The 19,944-nt window shown below is 39.7% G+C and overlaps 1 protein-coding gene across 1 annotated transcript in view; it reads right to left on the minus strand.

Moving 5' to 3' along the window:
- Positions 1-19,065, minus strand: part of LOC106567119 (teashirt homolog 2) — a 52,097-nt gene extending 33,032 nt beyond the window's left edge. Inside the window, exon 1 of the mRNA XM_014136036.2 lies at positions 18,601-19,065. Coding sequence (XP_013991511.1) covers positions 18,601-18,640 — 40 coding nt within the window. The 5' untranslated portion in view covers positions 18,641-19,065. The remainder of the gene's footprint in view (positions 1-18,600) is intronic.
- Positions 19,066-19,944: the final 879 nt, after the last annotated feature.

The following is a 19,944-nucleotide window of genomic DNA, read 5'->3' on the forward strand; positions in this document are numbered from 1 at the left end:
TTATCACATGATCTACTAAAAGTTTTTATTATGTTTCTCCACTACATCCATGGTAACAATATGATTAAACACACCAATTTTCACATTTCATAAATGTTTGTACGTTTCTCCCCATAGATGTAGGCCTAATATGAGACAAAACCCCATTTGCTCTGTGTTCACGGTGTAGCTGGCTGGTCTCAAAAGGAGCAAGGGTCTCTGCTGCTTCTATGCTGTGTGTGGCTGTATGACTGCTCCTGCTCGGCCTGCTTTAGGAGTAGAGCCCCCTCAGGCCAGCCAGCCAGCCCAGTGCTCTGCTCAGCTCAGCGGTAGGCCTCCCACTCGGGCACTGAGCGCAGGGATGTGCCCAGGGCCAGGAGCAGGAGCACTCAATCACCCAGACAGCGACATCCTTTCGCCATCACCATCAGAGGGGCCCCTATGGGGGGACGGGGATATTTATGAGCAGCACGTTCAGACACACGCCCATGCGGCTGCGATTCCGCTGATATACTACCGGCTGGACTGTGGGATGGAGACATATAGTTCATCTACTCCTCATCCCAGAGTCAGAACTCTGGAAGTGCTCCTCAGAGCTTTGTACTGCAGGTTGGGTCAGCCACATGTAAATCTGTTCAGGATATGTTGTTAGGATGTCTGACTTGAATTGATGTAATAGTTAACGGGGTCGTTGTTAACAACGCCTTTAAAAGTGAGAATATGTTGACCATCAAAATACTTAACTATCTGTGATGGTGAATAAGGGCAAAAATGTTTCCATTGCTGTGATGTATCTGTATTATTACTAAGTGCCATTATGTGTTTTGATTGCATCAATCTAAACATAGATGGAAAAAATTGATTTACCTCAGAGTGTTGTGTCGGTATCTTTCTTTACTTATATTTCAGCGAGTAGAGTGAGACCAACGGAAACCATGTATAGCCTACTGACATATAAGGAAATGAATTGGGAACGGCTTAAAACTGTTACTGTAAAGAAAAAAGGCTACTTTGCACCACAAGGGGTTTCTTTCCTCCGGGCGGGTGGCTGGGTGTGTCGAGGGATTAAAAAAAGCCATAAAAAGGTCTCTGTAATGGCATTAGTAGTGTTTCACTGCCATTAAAAATGGCGAGAAATACATCTGCTTTGCATTTTTTGCTCCCTCTGTACTAATTTGTCTTCCAAATGATATTTTTGTGAGCACTGATTTAAATGCTCTCACCTTTTTTTTAACAAAACAAAAAAAGTAAAAAAAGTCAATTATATAAATATACTGTACGATATTAATCATTCCATGGAAAATGATTTCACTCCCACACCTGAGCCAACTATACGTGTCTACTACTTTTACATTAAATCAGAAACCAATAAAATAACCAACTCTTACTGTCAATCTGTAGCGTCAGCATGTACAGTGCCTTCAGAAAGTATTCATACCCCTTGACTTTTTGTTGTTGTTACAGCCTGAATTCAAAATTGATTCAATGGAATTTATCACCCGCCTACACATAATACCCCATAATGACAAAGTGAAAACATGCTTTTAGACATTTTTGCTTAATTGTTGAAAAGGAAATATACCTGGGTCAATACTTTGGCAGCGATTACAGCTGTGAGTCTTCTGGGTAAGTCTTTAAGTGCTTTCCACACCTGGTTGTGCAACATTTGCCCATTATTCTGTACAATTTTTTTTTTTTTTACTTTTCAAATTGGTTGTTGATTTAAGTCAAAACTGTAACTCGGCCACTCAGGAAAATTCACTGTCTTCTTGGTAAGCAACTCCAGTGTAGATTTGGCCTTGTGTGTTAGGTTATTGTCCTGTTGAAAAGGTGGATTCATCTCCCAGTTTCTGGTGGAAAGAAGCCTGAACCAGATTTTCCTTTAGGATTTACCTGTGCTTAGCTCAATACCATTTATTTGTTATCCCAAAAAACTCTCCAGTCCTTAAGCATTACAAGCATACCCATAACATTATGCAGCCACCCCTATGCTTGAACATATGGAGAGTAGTACTCAGTAATGTGTTGTATTGGATTTGCCACAAACATACCAATTGTATTCAGGACAAAAAGTTGAATTGCTTTGCCACATTTTTTGCACTATTACTTTAGCGCCTTATTGCAAACAGGATACATGTTTTGGAATATTTTCCTTCTTTTCACTTTGTCAATTAGGTTAGTATTGTGGAGTAACTACAATGTTGTTGATCCATCCTCAGTTTTCTCCTTTCACAACCATTAAACTCTAACTCTTTTAAAGTCACCATTGGCCTGATGGTGAAATCCCTGAGTGGTTTCCTTCCTCCCCGGAAACTGATCAAAGGGATATTCAATGTAGTTTTTTTTAACCATCTACAAATAAGTGTCCTTCTTTGCAAGGCATTGGAAAATCTTCCTGGTCTGGTTGAATCTGTTTGAAATTCACTGCTTGACAGAGGGACCTTACAGAGATGAGGTAGTCATTCAAAAATAATGTTAAATTAGTGCACACAGAGTGAATCCATGCAACTTATTGTCTGACTAGTTAAGAAAATGTATACTCCTGAACATACTTAGGATTGCCATAACAAAGGTTGAATACATATTGACTTAAGACACCGCAGCTTTTAATTTACAAATAATTTGTAAAAAAATAACAATAAAACATAACTCCACTTTGACATTATGGGGTTTTGTGTGTAAGCTAGTGACAACAAAAGAAATCGCAATTTAATCCATTTTAAATGCAGGATGTAACACCAACAAAATGTGGAAAAAGTCAAGGGGTGTGAATACTTTCTGAAGACAAAACATCCACAAACAACACAATGTTTATGTTATTTTTATTTTCTTGCCTCTCCTCCTACTAAAAGAAAGAATGTATAAAGCTTAGCAATCACATTCACACCCAGGTCACATAGCCAGTGTTGAGTAAACACCTTGATTGCTTTATGGCTGGCCCTCTAACCGTCAGCTATAGCAGCCCTGTCTGTCTGTCTGTCTGTCTGTCTGTCTGTCTGTCTGTCTGTCTGTCTTGTCTGTATCCGTCCTCTGTTTGGTTCTGGGAAATCCAGGCCCGCAGTAATCTTTTCCCTACTAGCCCTTTAATAAACCACAGGTCGCTTCATTAGCCTGCGCTCACACAGTGATTGATTGCTGCCAGTCAAGAAACCCCATCCTACCTCTTCTCTCCCTCAACCCACAAAATGAGCCACTTTTTCAGCTACCTCCCATCATACTATTAAAGGAGTGTATTCACTTGGAGCCAGAGAGGGGAGTGGCCTCAGCTCTCTAACATGGGCAATGTAACAGTGTTCCTTTTGTTCAAACGCTTGGGTCAACATCGATTTATGTGATGCGCTATACAGCCTCGAATTCTATTATTTAGGAGTTCACATTCTGTTTGGTACGAGTAAAGACACCAAAATGATCCAATGAGCGGGTTCAACAATGAGCTGTTCATTCTAATAAAAAAAAACTGTTGAATGCACCTAGATTGTTAAAGAACCAGTTGGCTTTAGTAGGGAACGTTTTTGTAGTTGACATTTAAAGAAAAAGTCATATATCATAATCTCAGTTGTAATTCCAATTTATTTTGTTCACCACATTATAGTCCTTGGCACACATTCCTATTTTGTGTGGGAAAGTCTACTACATTGTAGTAAATTAATTAATTTCAGAAATAAAACATTTTTATGGTGACGTTGGTGCTTATAATATAGAAATATCGAACATAATACAAATGGATAACACAATTTAGGTTCATATTATAAGGTGTAAACAAGTCGGTGCTGGAGAAAACACCACCACTACTACCAAGGGCCACAACTACAGTAATTTAACAGAAGACCAGGAAACTGTATGACGCCTTTAGCTACAACAGTGATAGAACATACAGTATAAATGGGTAATAAGGTTTTATGTTTGGGTGGCTTTTCGTCCTCCTATCCTGTACTATACTGAAGCACCGTTTCAAATATTCCCTTATCTAAAATGTATGGGCTATGCGATCCTTCACAATACTCAATAGAGGAAGAGAGATACAGAGGGGGAAAGTGCTAGATGGTGTTCAGCTGCAGTAATATCACTATCTCGCTCTCCTCACCAAGAATTGCTATAAAGCTATTTCGAAAATTGCACCCATATATTTCTGGGAGACAGTTAGCTCCTCTTGGTGACAGTGCATCTTTTACATTGAATTATACCATTCAGAAGAGTTATCAGAGCAGGTCAATTACTCACAGCACAGGCCGGACTCAGAGCCAGCCAAGCCCAGCGCCTGACGCCATAGCCAGCCTACTGCCCACAACCTACTGCCTTCTGCCCCTGCAGAGAGAGGACTCAAGATAGACATTCACAGTCACACCCCTACGGTGCTCATATCTGTCCACACACCAATTCAACACAACACCTTCTTTCGCTCACAGAAAGGCGTCTGCATGCTTCTCATCCGAAACAGTTTGTGCATATAGTGCATTCGGAAAGTATTCAGACCCTTTGACTTTTTCCACATTTTGCTACGTTACAGCATTATTCTAAAATTGATGAAATTGTTTCTTTCCACATACATCTATACACAATACCCCATAATGACAACACAAAAACAGGTATCTAGAAATGTTTGCAAATGTATTAATAATAAAAATGTGAAATATCACATTTACGTAAGTATACAGACAATTTACTCAGTAGTTTGTTGAAGAAACTTTGGCAGCGATTATAGCCTCGAGACACTACAAGCTTGGCACACCTGTATTTGGGGAGTTTCTCCCATTCTTCTCTGCAGATCCTCTCAAGCTCTGTCAGGTTGGATGGGGAGCTTTGCTTCATAGCTATTTTTCAGGTCTCTCCAGAGATGATCGGGTTCAAGACTGGGATCTGGCTGGGTCACTCAAGGACATTCAGAGACTTGACCCGAAAGCCACTCCTTCGTTTTTTTGGCTGTGTGCTTCGGATCGTTGTCCTGTTGGAAGGTGAACCTTTGCCACAGTCTGAGGTCCTGAGTGCTCTGGAGCAGGTTTTCACCAAGTATCTCTCTGTACTTTGCTCCGTTCATCTTTCAGTCGATTCTGACTAGTCTCCCAGTCCCTGCTGCTGAACAACATCCCCACAGCATGATGCTGCCACCACCATGATTCACCATAGGGATGGTACAAGGTTTTATCCAGACGTGACGCTTGGCATTCAGGCCAAAGAGTTCAATCTTGGTTTCATCAGACCAGAGAATCTTGTTTCTTATGGTCTGAGAGTCCTTTAGGTGCCTTTTTTGGCAAACTCCAAGCGGGCTGTAAAGTGCCTTTTACTGAGGAGTGGCTTCCGTCTGGCCACTCTACCATAAAGGCCTGATTGGTGGAGTGCTGCAGAAATGGTTGTCCTTCTGGAAGGTTCTCTCATCTCCACAGAGGAACTCTGGAGCTCTGTCAGAGTGACCATCGGGTTCTTAGTCACCTCCCTGGCCAAGACCCTTCTCCCCTGATTGCTTGATTGCTCAGTTGGGCCGGGCGGCCAGCTCTAGGAAGAGTCTTGGTGGTTCCAAACTTCTCCCTTTAAGAATGATGGAGGCCACTGGGTTCTTGGGGACCTTCAATGCTGTAGACATTTTTTGGTACCCTTCCCCAGATCTGTGCCTCAACACAATCCTGTCAAGGAGCTCTACGGACAATTCAGTTGACCTCATGGCTTGGTTTTTGCTCTGACATGCACTGTCAACTGTGGGACCTTATATAGACAGGTGTGTGCATTTCCAAATCCTGTCCAATCAATTGAGTTTACCACAAGTGGACTCCAATCAAATTGTAGAAACATCTCAAGGATGATCAATGGAAACAGGTTGCACCTGAGCTCAATTCCGAGTCTCATAGCAAAGGGTCTGTATACTTACGTAAATAAGGTATGTTTTTTATTATTAATACATTTGCAAAAATGTCCAAAAAAAACATGTTTTTTCTTTGTCATTATGGGGTATTGCGTGTAGTTTGAGGAAAAAACATATTTTAATCAATTTTACAATAAGGCTGTAATGTAACAAAATGTGGAAAAGTTCAAGGGGTCTGAATACTTTCCGAATCCACTGTATATTATGACAAAACATTTTGACGTTTTTGTTTGTTTTGATCTTCTGCAAGGGTAGCCAAAGTCGGTAGCCAAAGTCTACGCTTCTTCATCTGTGATTGGTCAACAGTAGAGATTCTTCAACTAAGTGTTTGTTGACTTGTTTCATGCATATTTTTTCATTGAGAAATACTACACCAAACATCTTAGTTAGATGTAAAATTAATGGCAGTTTTCTTGTGTTATCTTAGATTAATTTGAACTATTTTGGCTACGGCGTCTCAAGATTGACAAACAGTATTTTTTCTCGTTTTTCAAGCTAATGTTGGCTACAGTAGGTGCCAGCCGAACCGAAACAGGCTGCCGCCTTAACACAGCTAGTACAAAGCAAATTTGTAAGTGTTAAAATCTGGGTGTTAAGGTAAAATGTGTTGTGAGCGTTTTATCTGAGTGTTGATTCTAGGGGGGTTAACACCAGGGGGATTGAAACTGACACCACATGCGGGGAATAAATTAAGTGTTATTTGAATCACTGTGGAATGAACACTGCATGGTGTTGTTGTTACTTTGACTGTGTCGAGTTAATTTCCGTTAACCCTCCCAGAGTTAAAAAGACGTGGGAGGGGCCTCATTATCATTCTTCCTAGAATGCTTTGTTGCAGGTTGATTTTTAGAAAAGTTTGTTTTAATATCTATGTTTCTGCATGCACATTGATTGATTAATTAATCAATAAATAACAAATAAAAATCTAAACTAATCCAATCTGTAAGGAGATGGACTCAGGTTGTGGGTGATAAAATATTCCAATTGTTGGATATCCTTCCTCTGGCTCGATTCTGATGGGAATTACTAATCATTTGACAAACCAGACAACAACAACAACAACCCCCCCCCCCATCCCAATAGTTTAACACTATTTTGGTGGGTCACATCAAATTTCTAAGTGTTGAAGGTGTTTAATTTAACACTGTGGCTGTTAAAATTCTGATCTCAAATTTGCTGTGTACGATTCCATTACTAATGAAAAACGTATTTAGGCACTCTAATTATACTATTTTTCTATTATATTTTGTTTCAGTTTCCATTTAGTAATCTGAATCTGGCCTTTATAACTGTCACAGCTGCCAATACAGTAGGTACTACATTATGACTGTTAATATGAATCACATCACCTATTTCAAAGAAGAAGGAGGTGTCTTTACAATAACTGTAGTTGTGTTTCTGTTACTCAGATCAAAACACAAAAGGTTCTGTTCTTGCTAAAATAAGCATAAACCATCATATGACTTTCTGTCATGAATAATGATCAATGTGGGCTGTTTGCAGACCGCAAACATTCTGTTCAATGTGCCTGAAGGCGGGAGGGAGGCAGAGAGCAGGGAGCACATTCCTCTCTGACTGAACAGAGCTGAGACAGAGACCCCTCATGATCGGAGCCAGAGGTGGAGATGATCCTCTCAAAGCTAAGGCGTTGAGGTTGTGTGTATGTGTGTTTAGAGTTGACATGGCAACTATACAGAATCACAGAGCTATAGCGAAGCTACCCAGCCCAGGCCTGCGTATGTAGAAGAGGGGGAAGGATACTTATTGTGCTGATGATACCGGAGGTTTGGATAAATAGGGTGATGCGTATACTGTCTGTGTCATATCATCAAAGTATGCCAGTAATTACAGAGTTGAGTAACATGACTGACTGACTGTTGTTTTCATTACCATTCATTTCCTCAGTAACATACAGCCAGCAGTCTTATGATAGGGTTGGCTATTTATTTCAAACCATCACAGTTATCTCTATGATATCAGGCCCTAATAGCTTTATTATATAAAGCAACTTAGAATGTCATTACACATTTTTTTAGTAAAAACGTGTACGCTCTAAATACGAAGGATCTCAACAAAAAGAGGTCAAACATTTTCTTCCACTTAGTCACTTCCCCAACACTACACTCAGTAATCATCCATCCTAACATAGAGCTTTCCTTCCTCCCTTTGGTGTGGCATGACAATCATGTGTAAATAGTCGAGGGTCTAAATCCAATGGGAATGAGTGTGCAGGTCTTTTCAGATTTACGTTGTGTTGTAAGTTACGCAGGCAAACTTGGCAGGAAATAAGAGAGGGGGGAAGAATCTCGCCTTTCATCATTTCCCCCAAATCAGAGAAGGAAATGAATATGGATGCCCTCCGGCAGGCGAGAAGGAGAGGGAGAGTGGGGAAGGAAATTCAGTGCCTGATGAGGTCCCTAAAGAATGCGTCTGGACACAGCCGGAACCTTCTCAGCTGGGTCCGTGCCAGGGTGGGAGGGCTATCATGGAGCATGTAGGGAACATGCAAACGGACACACATGTACATATGCACGTACACACAAACACATGCACAAAAATACAGTGTTGTCAAAATACGATGGAAATGCAGTTAAAATGTAAGATGGATAGGCCTACATTGTTTACAAACAAACCCAGATCTATATAAACTACATCAAATGTGTTCCATCTGGTATATAGTTTCACGTATCAAACAGCCAATCACAAAGTCCCCTTTTTCAAATGTAATCAACCTCTGTCACTAAGCCTCTTTCAGCCAGCCTTACAGGGCTGTGTATGAATACATATATTGTACTGAGACATGCCATGGTTGTTGTTGGATACAAACAGAACTGAACCCAGTCCGTCTCAAAACATAACAATGATAGAGGTTCAGACCGTTTAGATGTATGTTTATAGTACAGTAGATATGAAGGGATAGGCAGTTCAGCTGAGAAAGAGCCAGTCCAGTGTTAATGTCATGGCTCCGGGCGATGGGCTATGATCTGTGTATGACCTCTGTGACGTTGTCGTGGAGATGATCTCCCCACAGGCAACGGTTACCAAAGAGACACCAGAGCCCTGAGTTCTGGTCATGTCACTCACAGACTCACAGACGATTGCTGTGGCTTATGGCCAAGGAGACGACTGGTTCGTGGTTGAATCCAAATATGATCACTCTCATCACCAGACACAATGGGCCAATCTTCCAGAACTTCCCAAAATAACCTGAGGGAACTGTGAGGCAATTCGATCAAACAGAAAGGAGGATGCTGAGCTCCCACAACAAGACGTCCTACAACAGTTTCTGATCACGTCACTGTTAGCTCAATGCTAATATTTAATGCCAGAGTATCCCTAAACAACTACAGGTACTCAACAAATTATAAAGGGAAACAATAAACAACAAAGATTAGACAGATTTTTTTTGAATTTCCTATATTTTATTAATATAATATCCCTTTTCCCCTTGTATTTTACATTTTATTGAAACACGTAAAAATTGACACTATGTTCAGGGAACAACAGAGGAAACGCCTGAGAATATCTAGATCTTGTTTCCATTGAAATGCATATTGTCGTTATCCCTCAGAATGAATTGAACTACAGTATGATGTGGAACAGGATCCTGCTAACCCTTAATGACTCCCCCTGGCAGTGTAATGGCAGGTATTAGAGTGCTGATCCCACAAAGCCCTGCCTCCCTGGCCTAGACACACACACAGGCCCCTCAGACTATTTGCCATCATCAGACCAGATGATCTAGTTAGTTCTCAGACGTCACCCGCCTTCTCACTCAGTTCATTTTCATGTTCAGTACAGCAAAACGTTTTACCACGGAAAATGAAAATGAGCGTTCCTTATCAGTCAGTTTTCAAAACGTTCTTTCCCTACTGCTTTTGGTTTATGAGTGCAATCTGAAAGACAGGAAGAGAAACGTGGAGATACTTCACTAGCTTGACAGCATGACTTATGAGGGGCCTGGTTAGTGACCGCTTGAATGTACATTATGTGATGTGAAATATGGTGAGCAGGGAACACAGGGACAACAGACAGGGGATAGGATACAATATACTTTATTGCCCATTTACATATAAATTCCTTTAGTGACGTCAGCATACAAATACACAAACAACATCATATATTATATGCAGTACAGAAAACTGTAGTTAGTACACAAGTCATTAGATTTTCACATATTCAAAGTCTCTGGGGCCTACTGTCCGACCGTGTATTGGGCCTGCATCTGTCCAATGTCCAACTCTTCCCTGAAATTCCTGTATCAGAGGACACAGATTAATCTGTATCTGCTCATACTGTATTGTATGTGGATAATCAGTTATTAATGAGTTATTACTAAAGTAAGTGGTATTACTAGGTATTCAATAGATAAATGTTACCTTGAAGACTTGTATCCAATAACAAAAATCTTACTTTGGTTTCATATTAATTCAATCCCTTTTCAATCACAATACCTACCTTTTTAACCAACAGTTCTTTGGAAAAAGTTGCCTGGGTGTTATTTAGAACTTTGTAGAAATGCCAGAAATGCATTTGTCCAATCAGTCATGAAACATTTGCGGTTCTCTAAATCTCATCTGTGACATCATCACAGGCATCCAACACCCACATGAACCTTTCCTGATGACAGCTAATGTTCTTTCTTATGTGTGAGATGATCATCTTAAAGAAGAGGTGAGGAAAAGGCTAAGAAATTGCTTAAATAATCAGGGGTTCGCAGCGAAGCTCTAAAACATATTGTTATTCTGTTATTTAAAAAAATGACATGGTCAAAGAACTCAAGCATAGATTGGAAAAAAAAAATCTAATTTGACACACAGAAAGTAGAGGCCATGAGTAAGTTGGTAAAAAATAATGGCAATGATTGGCCTATAGGGGGCACTGTTATAAGCATCATAGCTATCACCGGGGTTGACCTAAAGATTATACCATGCGCCAATATGCTAAAATATGCTAAAAGTTACATCAAAAGTATTTTTCCAATGAACCATAGGACCAAATGACACCGCTATCATGGTCATCCCTAAGATGAACCACACTGAATTTGGTATTGATATCTCAAATCATCTGCAATCATCTTCTTCTCGTGATCCATACGTCAGATTCACTCATTACATCAGTCTTAATGGTTTTGATAAATAGATACTGCATTAAAATATGGCTACACTGTACCTATAGATGCACGGTAGCACATATGCTAATGCTAAAAATACTTTAAAAATGTTCTAACGCATCCACCTGACGGGTGTGGTAAATAAAGCTGACTAAACATCATGATCATTACAGATAGCAAAAGCTCAGGTTACAAAAGCTCAGCAAAAGCTCAGGTTGCCCAGGCCGGCGGAGATACAATCTTCGGCAAAATCATTCGCAAGGAGATTCCTGCAAAAAGATTATTTGAATATTATTTGTGCTGGGGACAATAATAGGTCACTCTAAAATGTGCAGTTTTGTCACACAAGACAATGCCACAGATGTCTGAAGTTTTGAGGGAGCGTGCAATTGGCATGCTGATTGCAGGAATGTCCACCAGAGCTGTTGCCAGAGGATTGAATGTTAATTTCTAGACAATAAGCTGCCTCCAACATCGTTTTAGAGAATTTGGCAGTACCTCCAACCAGCCTCACAACCGCAGACCATGAGTAACCATGCCAGCCCAGGACCTCTACATCCGGCTTCTTCACCTGCAGGATCGTCTGAGACCAGCCACCCGGACAGCTGATGAAACTGAGGAGTATTTATGTCTGTAATAAAGCCCTTTTGCGTGGAAAATCTCATTTTGATTGGCTGGGCCTGGCGCCCCAGTGGGTTGGCCTATGCCCTCCAAGGCCCACTCATGGCTGCGCCCCTGCCCAGTCATGTGAAATCCATAGATTAGGGCCTATTGAATATATTTAAATTGACTGATTTCCTTACATGAACTGTAACAGTAAAATTGTTGACATTGTTGCATGTTGCGTTTTTTGGTTCTGTACATGTATACTCAATGAATTAGCCTCTAGTGAATTTGAAAAAGATAACCAACCTACAGCACTAGTTTATTATTTCACTTGTGTCATCACTGTGGTATTATGAGATAAACATGGCAATGGTTTCACTGATTGCACATAAAGGAAGATAGTCCCTACATGATATATTGCTTGTTTTGTTATCCAACTGATCTTGTGTCCTTTCTGTCTTCCTGTGAACCCCGTTCATTGCTGCTTGCAGCTATATTATTTGAAAATGTTTTTGCACTGGTCTCTAAACAGAAGCATAACATATCCTCATAAATATAAAAATATACTATCTATGCCCTTTTCATGTATCACACATGTGAGACAGGTTACCACCAGACTATAACAATGTTAGAAAATATCTACTGAGTAACTTGCTATCATAGATTTCTTGGGATATTAAGTGGAATTAGTCAATCTTCATGGTGTATCAAAATGCAACAGAATCATTATATCTTGGGTTTGCCCGCATACATTTTCTTTCCTTAAATTATACCATTCGTCATACGCTCATTACAAGGACAGACAATTTTGAACCAACTCCAATTTCCTTTCATTGCTAGCTTAGATGATACAGGATGCATATTTTTCAAAACTCTGTCTAGACTCTGTTATTGTAGCGAAGAAAATATATTGTGCAGTGCATGAATAAATACAATAATACGTTAACATGATTCACATTTTAGGTTGCATGCGAACGGTCCTGTTACTGTATGTTGAGTATGTTGAGTTTTCACGTTAACACTTCAAATTAGGTTCCAGAGTAACTACCAGTGGAAAAACGTATGTAATTACAAAGTAACAGGCTATTACAAGCTTTGACATACATATTACAAGTTATTACATACATATTATTAACGTATGCAGTAATTGCTCAATCGTTGTTGTAGTATTGCATTTTATTGCAAACGGAAATAACTGTGATAAGTACTATGCACGTAAGTAACCTATACCTGTTACCTAATATGTACATATGTGGTACAAAGCCATTACACAGGTTATTCCCTTTGATGATTTACTTATGAATTCTACATACCAGAGTAGACCAAGGCATAGAACATGAATATGTTCTCTGGATCCTCTTAATCAAGTTGCAAGTACAACAGAAGTATTCTATATTCAACACGGACACCTAAGCTGTCAGTGCTATTTAATGAGTCTCAATTACGATGTTAGTTTCAACAGACTGGCTCAGCACATGCAGGCAAATTTTCAAGGCTTGAAAAGCACACCAATGGAAAGTGAAGAGCAAGAATAGTCTTACATTATCACATTGTATGGGTACTCGTACTACATTTAACGTATTTCCAACCATGTCGCATTTTCAGGAATATTGTACAGTATGAATCCTTATTGCCATATGTTATTAAAGAGGCCCATTAACTAACATTATGAACCGAAGCTACTATAAGAACATGGTTTAAAATGGCAAACATCAGAAGAAATCGATATACGGTTCTGCTTATGGAATCAAGGAATTGATTGAATGTCAAATACAATACGTATACAGTAATTGACATTGGAAATATCATGTTTTTATTGGCCGCTGTATATTCCTGATGGGTTGTATTCTAAGAGGTTCATGTCCAAGCATTGTTCTTCTAGACACCAAATGTGATTGAATTGGTGAACATTTCAAAAGTGAAAGCCCCCGTTTGACACCAGTCTAGAGAATGGAGAGCATAGGCCAGGGAGGTCAGCCTGGACGACAGAGTATTGAGTTGATTCATCAAATTAGGTCCTATGTAATTACACTGTGGAACGACTCACGAAAGGTGTCAGCTATAAAACAGCCAGACGGGCAATCAGTGCTCATATTAAATGAAAGTGCAAGGTGTCCAACTTCCTATTCCTCTGGCATTATAGAGATGAGGTGTTTTAAGCCGGCTTGGGCAATGTAGCAATTAAGCCCGCTGATTACCTCAACAAATGCAATTTTCATAGATGAATTTGCTAATCAATTTTGTTACGCCTGTCAATTTTGAGAAAGCAGTACAATAGTTTTTCTTAAAATAACACATCGTAACAGCACATTACCAAAAAACTCAGTTTAAACCTATGAAGAAATGTAGTGCGATTGTTTGGTCCTTGTTCCAACTTTCTGAAAATAATTAGAAGAATGGAGTCTTTCCTGGATGGAGCCTTTCCAATATACTAATAAACTAAATACGAACAACATTTAAATGCAAATTGAACTGCCTGTTAACCTTTAGGAAAAGCATAGAGGCACAGTATGAAATCAGTTACCTTTGTAATTGTTACAGATCACACCATTAGCACAATATTGTCATAGCTCCTGCTACTGCAGACAGTAACTACTGAGGGTTAATTTGCATAATACATCTTAATTGAAGCCCATTAAGGATTTGATTAGAAGCAAATCAGGTACAGCGCAGATAACTTCAGATGAATATTTTCCCTGTGTTTTGTCTTTTTGTTTATCTTGTATAGTTTGTATAGTTTTTCTGTCCTCCATTTTGCATTTGCTCTACGCTATTATGTTCTTCACAATTTAAGTAACTTACAATACAATGTGGCATGTAAGTCCTTGTATAGAGCTGAAATGAGAGAACATCTTTGCATCTAGGATATTCTTCTGTGAATTGTGGCAATTAGAACAGATATGGATCTGTATGGATATCTATTTGAGAGGCATATGGTGGTGGATACCTGATCCAGCACTGACTTCAGAGCCATATGGCTGACACTTTGGTGTACAACTATACATTTCAGTCAACAACTCAATGTACCGGTCCTATTTTTTACCTCATTGTGTAAGAGTAAACTGTGTTTCAGAAGGTGATGTACAGGGTAAAAGTGCTTATAACATTCTTCTAAGAATGCAGTGCGCTTTGCAAGTAGACAAACTCCACTGCACTTCATCATGGACAAATGTTCTTCATGTAATCAAATAGCAGGACCACAGAGTGTTGTTATATGATCTATACTAGTCCCTTCCCAATTTTCATTCTCAAAGTACATTGATGAACTGCCTTAGCTCTTCAGTCTTTTCATCATTTCGGTCTTTAACCCATTGTATCTGTAGGGACCTGGACAAAACACAGTGCCGTGGCATAATTTCCTTTATACTTGGGATGTCAGGTAGAAATAATGAGATTTAGCCTGCTTACAATAAACTCTCCCAATACTCTAGTTATTGTCTGCCTTAATGAGGAAATAAATCATAACAAGAAATAGTCTTTTTCTGCTGTGATGATCACATGGAAACATTATCCACATGAATCACCCAGCCCAATAGCATATCAAATTGTGTAATTTGCCTGGAAACTAGTGCAGGTCTCAGAGGGAACACAAGGTGAATGAGCGGTTGCAGGCTGCAGTTGCGTTGTGACTGAGGAGCAGTCAGGCACTTGCCTTAAGACCAATCATAACAGTCTGTTTTCCACACAGGAGAGGAGGAGAGGAGAGGAGAGCGAGATCAGTACGCTGGAGGGCACAGTAGTCTGTGTTCTTATCACCTAGACAGTGCACCGCCCTGTCTGACTCCCTCTCAGAAAAACAAAAGCCTTCCAAACTATTAGCTATCCACACCTGCTGTCACCTCAGCTCACTGGCATGGCATGCAGGTGGCAATGCAATGAGATCAAACAATACAACCCCATATTACTCTCACACCAAATATAAGCGAAGGATGGGGCCAGCTATAAAGGGGAGCAAAACCAAGCCACCAAAATCCAAGACATGCAGCAAAGTCTATATTTTTGGAACAAAACATGATAATAACAAAGGTGGTAATCTTCTACAGAAAAACAGGCCAGATAATTTCTCACAATTTTATTTGGTGGTGTAATTTCCTTTTATCCATGTCACTCAAATCAAACAGCTGCTTTGGACTTATTATTTACCTAAACTAGGATCAACAACATCTGCCTTAATGGTAAGATGTTTCCAGAACAAACCACTTAGGAGGAATTTCAGCTAGCCAATTCCCACAAGCTGCTGTCACTCACTTAATGGTACTGCAACACTTAATGCCTTTGTCTGTTCTCCAGTTTATCTTGTTAACAGCAAATTGGGCTAACGGTTTGAGGCACAGCTAGAGGTATTGTAAGACCGATAATTCTTCCACTGCCGCAAAATAAACGTATGGCCACTTTCACTCAGAAATGTATTTAGTCCACTTATAAGGACTAACCACTTATAGGGTTAAATGTGTATCCAACATATAAAACCAAAATACACATTTCATAATTGTTTACTATATTCCTTCCCATATTCATTAACGTTTCTATAACGGTTTAATGTGTAGACTTACATCTAAAGGTTTAGTGTGTTCTACAGTGTGCCAGGAAGGAATTGTCACTTTAAGTTACCTTATGCTCAATGAATGTTGAAAAAAATCTAATAGTGTAACTGGCCTTTACTTGAATGTCTGTAGCCTCAAATGTACAAACATACCTATTAATAGTACTATTCTCCAAGGAGAAGAGAAGCACCCTGAAAACCAAATGTCCCATGAATTAATGTGTACCCTGAAAACCAAATGTCCCATGAATTAATGTGTTGTTGCTTGAGGATATTGTCTTTACTGCACCTTAACATTTTTAATTTTCACAGAGGGATAGGCCAACTACATCTTTAAGAGCACTACATATAAATGAAACCTATTCCTTGCATCTCTTATTTCAATACCACTCTCTCCTTGTTCCCTTCCACACATCATTAAACATATTATTATAACATGACTGTCAGCCCACGTCTCTCTTCGCTCCATTCTTGCTCTGCCAGGTAATCAATTTGTCGTCACTCTCTGTAACCCCAGTAAAGTCATCAAGCGAAATGAGTTACAGCTGCAAAGACCTTTCAAGAATTACAGAGAAAAAAAGCGAGCGAGAGAAATGACAACACAGCCCAGGAATATTCTGCCGCCTGATAGCACATCCCAGGTCTTGAAGATGAAATATTAATGCACAATTTGTTTATCTGCAGGCCCACATCTCTCCAGTGCCGAGCTGTTAATTTTCTATCGGCACAGACAACGGATCAGTCAGTCATGAACTCTTCACAGCCATTACCGGGAGACATTTTGATTAAGTATTCCTAATGTAGTGGATAGGAAAGAATGAAAACACTCTGCCTGCCAACTTTTGATTGACCATTAAGCCACTGATGAATGTGCCTGTCAAAGAGGAGACAATTACCTCAACAATGAAGAAACTCTTCTGGAAGGCTTATTTCTCTATAGGGCTGACACATTTACCAGATTACAGGCGAGGCAGCTGAGAGCGTGTAAAGGGATCGCTTAGGAACTCTCAACAGTTCCCAGAATAATAGTGGGATGGGGCTTTTTTTCAGAGTGGAATGTGGGACAAATATTTTCTGTATGAAAATGAGGATGAGTCTCTGTGTTTGGTGATGTTTTTTGTTTTTCTCTCTCTCTGTGTGTGTGTGTGTGTGTGTGTGTGTGTGTGTGTGTGTGTGTGTGTGTGTGTGTGTGTGTGTGTGCATACACTTGAGTGTGTCTATTAGATAAGGGTTTCACTATCTTAAGCGGATATAAAGATCCGCCATTATTGGCAGAGAACAATCACCATCTGGTGTCTACATCGCAACCATAATAAGGACTGATAACTTCTAAACCCACTGAGCAGCATCCCACCACCTCCACTGATAATACCCTTCATCAATTCATTCATATCCATCATCTCAATTATTTGGATTCCCTCTTTTAATAACGCCACTTGGATGCACTATAGTATGCTATTGTGTAAACACTATCAAGAACAAAGTCAAGGTTAATCATACGAGTGATCAATTACTAAGCAATAACAATAATTATTTTGCTGTGTGAGGTAACAAAGGATGAACGAAGGAGTAGTTTTTTTTGTTGGTACTGGCCTATCTGGTCTTAGTAACCAGGTTAGTAAACACTCAAATGAGTTGGTCACCATAATAAACCCACTATAGGCACACTGATGACCCTTAACACTACAGTAGGCAAAAAAGCGTGGTCTACTCTCGTGTTTATATTTTGCACATTGTACTGTAAGTGTAGGCCTACTGTATGTATTCAGCTGACTGAATCCAGATGAGTGACAACCAGGTATAACTATTTACATAAAATGTGCATTACACTGTTACAGTGTGTGTCAATGATTGTCTCAGGTGTAATCCATCTAGGAAAAAGAATAATTGTTTATGAACATCATAAACAACACAGTACACACACACACACAAACCAAAATGTGACATGCTTGAATAATAATAATTATATATATTTTAATTTAAAATAGATACTCTCTCTCTCTCTGCGTGTGCGTGCTTGTGTTCTCCATTTGTCTGGGCTATAGATATAAAGAGTTCATCGGAAGTTCAAATGTTTAGGACAGCCACCCGAAGCACACATGAAATATACATTTACGCAAGCCTTAATTCTTTATGGCAATACACACCACTTTTGCGTTATACTAAAACAACTTTTGAACGACTTGGACTAAATTACAATACATTTCCTTCTAATTCAAAAACAGAAAACTTAAAAATTTCAGCCGAAGATAGCCAAATATTCAAATATGATACTCGGCTATAAAAGATTGCCGAGTATCATATTTTAATAAATTGCACCTTCGTCATCCGGTATTACTGTCACTTTGACATTCGATTTGGGCCAGTGAAGACGGGCTACTACCCAAAACATCATACAGATCAAAGTCTACTGCTATACTGTTTTAACATATACAATATCAGTTTGATAATAACAACATCTAATACTGTTTAAGACGAATATGATAGGTGTGAATGTCCTCTTACCCGCAGCCCGTTTCGGCGCCTGCTGTTTTCTTCTTGGCATTTTTGAACTGGTAGTTCACGTAGCTCACTCTGCCCAGGTGAAATCGGTATGCGGTCTAGTATGATAGTCCATGCAGAGAGAGCGACTCTTTATTTAGAGTAGCCTACTTCTCTCACTATAAAATCCAGAGTCAGAAAATGTTGTCTAGGCAAAACAGATGTCAGAGCAGTTATTCTTCTTTCACCTCCGTTCCTAGATCATCTAGGGCGGATTGTCTTCTTTTCTTTTCTTGTTGGACCACCAAAGCCATAGGACTACGTCCGTCAGATGCCAGGCAGGTTTTGAGAGCGCTCTGTATTGAATCGCGTGTGTTCAAGGAAGAGCGTAAAACGTTGGGTAATGGTAGGCTATCACGCACGGAGCAGGCAGGGTGAGGCGATGCCAGCAAACATCGATCCATAGAACAAACTGAACATTAAAAACTCCTCCCTCCTCGCCTGGACTTGATGATGGCAGCGAGACATTTGTTACACCAGATAATCATGAGTTTATTAAAGGGACAGGGGCCAGAGAACACACCAGGATATGTCAGGGCTGTTTCAGCGATAATAATGTGCTAGATGTCATTGATTTAAGTTCCATTTTGTTTTTACAAAGGTTTTCTGAGATGATGGAAGAAAGGAACTCTAATTATTTCCATAGATAGTAAATGCTATATTACCAAATCAAATTGTATTTGTCACATGCTTCGTAATCAACAGGTGTAGACTAACAGTGTAGTGCGTTGTTATGTGCCCTTCCCAACAATGCAGAGAGAGGGGGAAAAAGATAAATAATAGAAAAAGAATAACATTAGGAATAAATGAACAATGGTTACGCTAACTTGGCTATATCATTTTTTTTTTAAAGATGACGCCAACAGAGATGGTCGCCTCGCTTAGAGTCCTTAGGAAACTATACAGTATTACATTTTTTTCATGTATTATTTCTTACATTGTTACCCCAGGAAATCTTAAGTCTTATTACATATAGCCGGGAAGAACTATTGGATACAAGAGCAACGTCAACTTACCAACATTACGACCAGGAATACGACTTTCCTGAAGCGGATCCTCTGTTTGGACCACCACCCAGGACAATGGATCTAATCCCAGAAGCCGACCCAAAACAACAGTGCCGCAAAACGGGCAGACGGAGTGGCCTCCTGGTCAGGCTCCGTTGACGTGCACATCGCCCACCGCTCCCGAGTATACTACTCGCCAATGTCCAGTCTCTTGACAACAAGGTAGACGAAATTCGAGCAAGGGTTGCCTTCAAAGAAACATCAGAGATTGTAACATTCTCTGTTTCACGAAAACATGGCT

Source organism: Salmo salar, chromosome ssa13 (assembly GCF_905237065.1).
Source record: "Salmo salar chromosome ssa13, Ssal_v3.1, whole genome shotgun sequence".
Classification (NCBI taxonomy): Eukaryota; Metazoa; Chordata; class Actinopteri; order Salmoniformes; family Salmonidae; genus Salmo; species Salmo salar.